Genomic DNA, 7,785 nt, shown 5'->3' with positions numbered 1-7,785 from the left:
CTGGATTGTGTTGATTGCACTAATTTTACCTGGATTGCTAATTAGAAAATCTAGCAAGCTTGAGCAAAATCCTGGTGAGGACTTTTAATCGCGGCACCTGGAATTGACAGCACTAGTAAAAATACATAAACGTGCCATATTTGTTAATTGTGATTTTCACCCCAATCGCATATTTACCCATATGTGCAGTGAGAACACACACACACACACACACACACCCACACACACTAGTAATTACTAGAGGGCTGTGGTGCACACATGCCCAGTGCGGTGGGCAGCCCTAGCCCAGTGCCCAGGGAGCAGTTGGGTTCAGTGCCTTGCTCAAGGGCACTTCAGTCATGGCCTGGCGCCTGGATAAATAAGTGTGTGGATAAATAAGTGTGTGGATAAACAAGATTGTGGATAAATAAGTGTGTGGATAAATAAGTGTGTGGATAAATAAGATTGTGTTGATACATTAGAAGTGCAGTGGAAGTACAGCATTGTGACTGCTATACTAGAACATAAATATAAAAACTACTATAACAGTCATAATTCAAATGTACACTGGTAATGTAAAAAAAAAAGAGTATTATGTAGGTAACATCAACAGGTGACAATGTCAATTCACATGAAATGAATTGCATTATTGCTTGTACAATATCAACAAAAGTGTGAGGGTTGGTTGAGTACAAGACTCCGGGCATATCAGTAACATTAAACTGACTGGCAGTAATTACCCACAGTTTCTTCAGTAGTCTGGTAGCTCATAAGTAGTGACTGATTTTTAGGCTGCTACTGCTGTACTGTATGCTGCTGTACTTCCTCCGGGTGATTGCCTGGGTGAAGGGACCCTGTGCTGGGTGGCTGCGATCTGCCGTGAATGCGTACAAGACTGGCATATGTTCTGTAAAGCTGGGAGCTGGTTGTCTTAAGGAGCTCAGCTTCTCTCACTACTCTCTTACAGTGGAAGGCAGATCACCTGACATAACTGTGTAGTTATTCAGCCAATCAGGGCGCTCTGTGACTCATTTGAAAAAGCTGGTGAGGACGTCAGGGTATGTGCCAATCCTTTCGAGCCGTTGCAGGAAGTATGATGATGGCCACGCTTCACAGATTTCAGTGTTGGCGTGGAGGGAACATGTGAGGTCATTAGGGAGTGTATGTTATATAAACATTTATTATTTTCTTTTAAAATGAGTATGAGTGAGGAATTACTTTTATAAGTCACTGTTTTTAATTAATGTGTGAAACATTCATAATAAACACAATGAAAGCTTATACATCTTTCTATAAATACTTAAAAATTGCCTACACTGGAATCTACACTGGAAATGTTTAAAAAGAAATTAGATTTTTTTTTCTTCCAAGCACCCAAATTAAGAGTACACAATTTATTGACAATTTTTTTTTTTTTACAATTTTTTTTTTTCATGAAAAGTACCATTTATAAATATCCTGTGCAACATTATACTCCTTATGCCTTCCTACATATTCACATGCTGTGCAGATTGGCTTTAAAAACTCATGGTTCTGTAATATGAGATGCCGTTTTGCGTACATGTATTTCCTCCACTGAAAGTAGCTCCGATAAAGCTGATCATCTCTGTTCACAGTGATTATATATTGGGCCAATGATTTCGCATTTGCAAAGTCATTAACGTGAATGAAGGAACTGGCTGGAAAAAACTTCTCATAGTTTTCTCGTGGGGGTCCCAAAACTATAGGAACTGTTCCTACTGCAAGTGGAGCATTGATCTTCTCAGTGATGTAGTCCTTGTGGATGGAGTTTTCAAATGCCAGGTAGAATTTACAGCTGGCAATGACCGGATAGTAGTCTTCATATTTTAAGGACCACCCCACGGCTTTTCCGAACACATGCACTTTGATATACTTTTTGAGTTGGTTGTAATATCCTGTCCTGACCGCAGTCCCAGTTTGTGGGTCTGTATTGCTCACAATCCAGCAGAGAAGCTTGTCTTTTTTTGGAATCACAATCTTATTGATTGGGGTTTTCCTGACTTTCAAGTGATTGCGAACAACAATATTGGCATCACTCCTGTAGCTGAGAGTGAGATTGAAGAGGTTCTCCAGACCTGGGATCCGCTTGGTGTTTGTTGGTGATTCAACATGAAACCAAATCCATTGCTGAAAAAGAGGGCGGGGAGAGGGAGGGAGGTTGGACAAATTGAGCTCGATGGCCTTGTGGAAAATGAGCACCCTGTCGGCCATGCTGTACAAAGATCTGTCATCCGTCAAGAAACAGCCGTCAACATCGAAGAAAAACTTGCAGTCAGATAGGTTGAACCTGTAGTTTTCTGGCCAGAACCACAATAAGAGGGTGGGCTTGTCAAGCTGGGGAAAAACAGTTTTGTTGTATTTCTCAGTAAACTGGAAATACGAGTCATGGTGGAGTGGACACATTATGGTCGGCAAATATCCAAACCACAGAGTGATGATTCCTCCAAGGAAAACAATGGCGATCAAAGTGTACTGCAAGCCAAAATGTTTGGGTGGCATATTATACTGTAGAAAGAAAAAAAATTATATAGTAATGAAATTACAATAAACATTATATAGTTATAATACAAATTATGGATTTTAAATTATAAGTCCATTTAGGAACATTAGATCATGGAAAAACATGTTTAAATGTTTTTTAATTAAATAAAACAATAATTGGATATGTGAATGAAAGTAGCATCATTTGCATTTGCTACAATATACATTTACTATACATTTTGCACATGTACCCTACATATAGATATCTGAAAAATATTTTTTGGACATGACTGCAATGTGTTGTAAAGACTTCAACATAGTAAAGAGGCAGTAAAATTGCAATATAGTACACAAGGTTCCCAGAGAGATGAGATGTGTTAATTAGATCAAAACTATAATCATTTACTTTTGAACATTAGTGCACAAAACAATCTGTTTTTTACCTTACCAACTGGAGTACAACCTGGTTATTTTCCATTTACAGTTTGTAATAAATGTAATTTAAAAATAAATACATGAAATTAAATAAAATTGGCAGTGAAATAGAATCCCATCCTAAACGCCACCATGTTCCTACTTTGAGTCCTGGCAAGCTATACAAGCCTTTTGGGCTTTTTTACTATTGTGATTCTAGACTGTACTTACGTGCAAATCACCGAGCACCTCGGAATAGGGTATCCAAGGTCGACAGCAAACAACACATAAACACTTACGTGTACACCACGGTATATAAAGAACATTGCCCTTTTTCAGGAAGATCGGATACAGAAAGGAGGAGTTTAGAGTAGGGGTGTGGCAAAAAAAATAACTAAAAAATTAGTCATGATGCATCAAAAATTGTTCCGCGTACCGGTGTGATAAAGCAATGTCCGTTTAAATTCTGGATTTGGTAGAAGAATTTGTGATCTATGGGCTCCACAAACAAGAGGATCTGCTCTGAGAATCCAGTAGAGGTCGCTGTTGATTCACAATTTACTGTCCAGATATTACATGCCATACACTGCAAATTCTAACTATACTACGATAAGCTGCGAATCAGGAAGTATAAAGACAAGATGATTAATTCTCTATGTTCATATGAACTTGCTTCTGAACCAGTGGGTCGCAGTGTACAGAAGAGACCCACTTAGCTCTCAGCCCCAGGAGATGACTGAAAATATTAAAAAAACGTTTTTCAGAAATGGCTGTGCACGGACTCTCGACTGCTTCTGATTCCGTATCTGTCCGTGGTTTTCAGTTTCTCCAGCGTACATCTGGCCTTACTGCATGCTGGAAAATATCTGGTTAGTACCCTGTTGGTATGTCTAATATAAGTCGTGCACAGCAGATCCAGCAATGTTCCTGCTCTGCTGATCAGTTTATAATATGAATCTTGAAACAACCTCGAATGGTATTCCACTTTTATTAATAACAACTTTAAATAAGTAAAATTAGCAGTGAACAAATCCTTTAAAAAGCTGGTGATAGGATATCTCGTTTTTCACCTGTACCAAACGCTGCCAGAAACGCAGGTTAACAACATATTGCATCATTTCTGTCACTGGGCACAGATATGTTAAATAGGCGGATCTTCCTTTTGGGCAACACAGATTTGACTATGGAAATGAATCAAAACCCCTTGTTATATATGCAGATGGCAGCTGCTGTTTGAATTTCCAAATGGATGTCTGGGAAGTGCACTCCAGTACTCCCGTAAACACTTACTTCTTTATTTAATGTGATGTTCAATTTCTGCTCTCATTATGGTTACAATAAAGGAGACATCTTGTTAGATATGTTCTTCGGGAGGTCCTGGACCTTCAGGAGGATAATCTTTGTAATTCTCTACATTTATCTGCGATTGCAAATAATCCAATTTACTTGCATTTTGGAAGTCATCTCTGCATTCACGTTGGTCTAACGGTAAACATGTGAAGTGTGGTGACGTGTTCAGACTCCTCGTCTAGCCTCCTTTAAATAAACCATAATATTGTTGCCACTCTACGTACCAAATCTAAAATATTTGTTGGTGGTTTTCCATGAACACCTGCTACACATTACAAGACACAGTGGCTGGATCTTTAAACCCCATCATACCACACATTTGTGCGCTGTGTGCTGTGTTTACCAACACACATTTTAAGACTTTTCCCCTGTCTCCTTGAACATTGTCATAGAGCTGTACTCACGTGCCAAACACAAGAACAACCACCTGTTGCAGTTTGGGCTCCAACCAAAACTATTCCAAAAGTATCAAGTACTCGGTGCCAGTAGCAGACATAAATCATACTCCAGGCAACGCTACCACGATTCCAACGCATTGAACTACCGGTATAACAGGATGTACGTAAGATTAACATGTGTGAAGTTCTGATACAATATACAACACCTCATTTCCTTTCACTTACTTGCCACCTGTGCACGTGAGTTTTTAGTGTGACGGACCAGTGACTGACCAGTGGAAACGGATTCTTAGCTCCAGTCCGCTTTCAACACTAAACCCCAACCCACCCCACCTCCATCAACCCGCATTCATTGCCTTTCCTTACCTATGAAATGTCCTCCACGTATGTTGCTCATATGAACAAACTTAAAAGACCTGCTGATGAACAAAAGCCAATTACCTTCACGAGCGCTAACACCCCCCCTCCCCGACTAACTGCACAATTACGCAGAACATGGTTCACGTTTTCTGCGGTGATCTCGCTGCCTCCATCACCCCGTGACCCGTACCCGGAACTGCGCTAACGGACCCTATTAACTTATCACGCACCTGGTGCGGGCCAGACGCCGGCGGAGAAGCAAAGATAATTAGACAATTGTGCATACCATGTCAACTTAAGCTAAAGCTCTGTTACTGTTCTCATCATACACATGGGACATTCTTGGCTATGTCTGCGGTAGCTTAATTGTCACAGTTTTACAGTTATTGTTTATGACAGAACCGGAACAAATATCTTACACGGTTGCTATAAAATTGAAACAACAAACACAATAAAGTTGAAAATGTTTTGAGACTGTAGTTTCTGTGGTATTTTCTAATAGCGGTTTTCGGTGTGACAGCTTTTTGTGACATTGAGTCTCTCTGTTTCATGCAGCTTGTGGCTCTATTTTACCCCACTGTGGTTTTGGTTGATGAGGCAGAATCATTCTAGGGTTCCACATGGTGAAGACACCATGGACATCTTCATCATCAAGTGTCAACATCAAGTGTCAGTAATGATTCTTGTGTATACGGTAGGCTGCACAGCAGCAAACTCTCAAACTTTAAAGTCGGCTAATCAACACGAACAGCTGTTGTGTCAAGGAAAACAGCTATACAGGCCTGAGGTGTTAGGACACCTGAATATCACACTTACATGAGCTTGGTGGACAGGCTGTTCTGAAACAATGCAAATTCATTTAGATTTGGGTCCATCTTTCTATATTCCACTTTCTGGGAAGGCCTTCCATGAAACATTGGAGTGTATGTTCCTGTTCGGTCAAAAGAGCGTTTGTCAAGCCAGCCATTGGTGTTGGTTAAGACTTGCAGTTAACATATCAATTCATCCCAAAGGTGATCAGTTGGGGTTGTGGTCAGGGCCGACTACAGGAGTTCTTCCACACATAAGCCCGTGCCCTGAAAACAGCCCAAACCATATCGTAAGTCCCAGAGCTCTATGATCTGGTATACTGCAAATATTTAAAGACAAATATTTAGACATGGCTATATCCTGTATTGTTTTTGACAACTGTTAGTAATGGGTATGTTTGAAATTTGATCCTGAATTTAATCATTAGAAGTGCCGTTTGGTTATACATTATGTAACTTTATATATATATATATATATATATATATACACATATATAAAATTTAAAAAATCATTAGATTTATGAGTGCTTTCATAAGATCCCTAAGCCTTATTTACAATAAGGTTATTAGAGTTCATACCTGTCAAAAATGTGCCTCGTAGTGCATTATTTTGTGTCAGAGTTTCATAAACACGTTTATTTCTCCCGCTCTCTGTCCTCCTCATGTTGGATTTGAATAATTGATGAAGTGTGGAGTAGTGCTAGCATAGCTGGGGTGCTGATGACTCAGAGGAGGGGCAGGGACCTCCCGTACGTCTCCCGCCTCTCAAGGGGCCGCGCTGCACATTTGCTGCTTACTCAGGAGTGAAAGCTTCATATCCAAGTGTTTTGTGCTGACAAAGGACAAATGGGATTTTTTATTTTACAGCAAACGATGCAAGATTGCACCGCTGCTCTCGAAACGAACGTCAGACGGAAAACAGACTCCTTGTCGCACACGCCTGCTTCGCATGACATTAAGTTTCGCTCAGACACTTCAGTTTTTTTGGTCCTGGAGGAAGATCATTTTGAATGAATCAAATGTGATAACGCAATCTTTATCTGAAGCGCATCCATTTGTCCTTGTCACTGTCTCTCCCTCTTCCGTCCTCTGGTGGAGTCTTGGTCCTGTCCCATGAGTGTGTCTGCTGTTTCATATTCATAATGCCATGATTCACAGGCCTGTGTCAGCTCTAACCAGGAGAGTAGAAGGGACCCTATGCCTGGGCCGTAGGATGTGACAAATGAACCAGATCAATTGGGACTAGGATAGTCTTCTGTTCCAGACTGTGGGACTCTAGTCCATCACACACACACACACACACACACACACACACACACACACACACACACACACACACACACACACACACACACACACACACGCACACACACTGTGTTTGATTTTCAACTATGTTTTAGTCTTTAACAAAGGGTAACATGCCATATTTCACTTACATAGTCTTCTCTCGGTCTCCCAGTGCTACTTTCTTTGACCCCACCTCTCTTTAGGTCCCCCTGGGCCTCGCCTGTCAGTTATACATGTCAGTGATGGATGGGGATAATAGGTCTTTTGTTGGGACTCAGATAAATGTTTATTTAACTGGTAAGTCAATAGATGTAGCAAAAACAGTACATTACATAGGGTTGTAATTGTAATGTAATTGATTACAATTGCAATTGATTGTAATTGATTGTAATGTAAGTGCATAGTCTAAACTTTTTAGACTGCCTCCTGAAATTCAGTGATCTGATCGGCAGCTTTGCAAAAAGGTGTCTCAATACCAAAATGTTCTCAGAGGGCATAGAAGTTACTTTGAACTTTCAAGTTTAATTATTGTTTAGATTGTCTCAAAGATCCTCTGAACTATTTTTAATCAATGACAGTGTAATAAAAAAAATGCAGTTGTTATTATTAAATATACTTATTATCATTATTATTTTGTTATATGTATTGCATTCATAATTCAGCACTAAAGGGTCATAGTTAAACAT

General features: G+C 39.9%; 1 protein-coding gene across 1 annotated transcript; it reads right to left on the bottom strand.

Moving 5' to 3' along the window:
* Positions 1-166: 166 nt before the first annotated feature.
* Positions 167-4,941, bottom strand: LOC143512771 (4-galactosyl-N-acetylglucosaminide 3-alpha-L-fucosyltransferase 9-like). Its single transcript, XM_077003443.1, has 2 exons — positions 4,869-4,941; positions 167-2,505 (listed from the first exon to the last, which is right to left on the bottom strand). The coding sequence occupies exon 2, from the start codon at positions 2,497-2,499 to the stop codon at positions 1,411-1,413; it is 1,089 nt and encodes a 362-aa protein (XP_076859558.1). The 5' UTR covers positions 2,500-2,505; positions 4,869-4,941; the 3' UTR covers positions 167-1,410.
* Between the last annotated feature and the right edge of the window lie 2,844 nt (positions 4,942-7,785).

The sequence above is a fragment of the Brachyhypopomus gauderio genome, chromosome 4 (assembly GCF_052324685.1).
Source record: "Brachyhypopomus gauderio isolate BG-103 chromosome 4, BGAUD_0.2, whole genome shotgun sequence".
NCBI lineage: Eukaryota > Metazoa > Chordata > Actinopteri > Gymnotiformes > Hypopomidae > Brachyhypopomus > Brachyhypopomus gauderio.
The sequence above is the reverse complement of the archived record's forward strand: the minus strand, read 5'-3'. Positions and strand labels throughout refer to the sequence as shown.

Excerpts from the sequence above, each read along its gene's own strand:
- LOC143512771 (XM_077003443.1), bottom strand. The coding sequence starts at position 2,499 with ATGCCACCCAAACATTTTGGCTTGCAGTACACTTTGATCGCCATTGTT.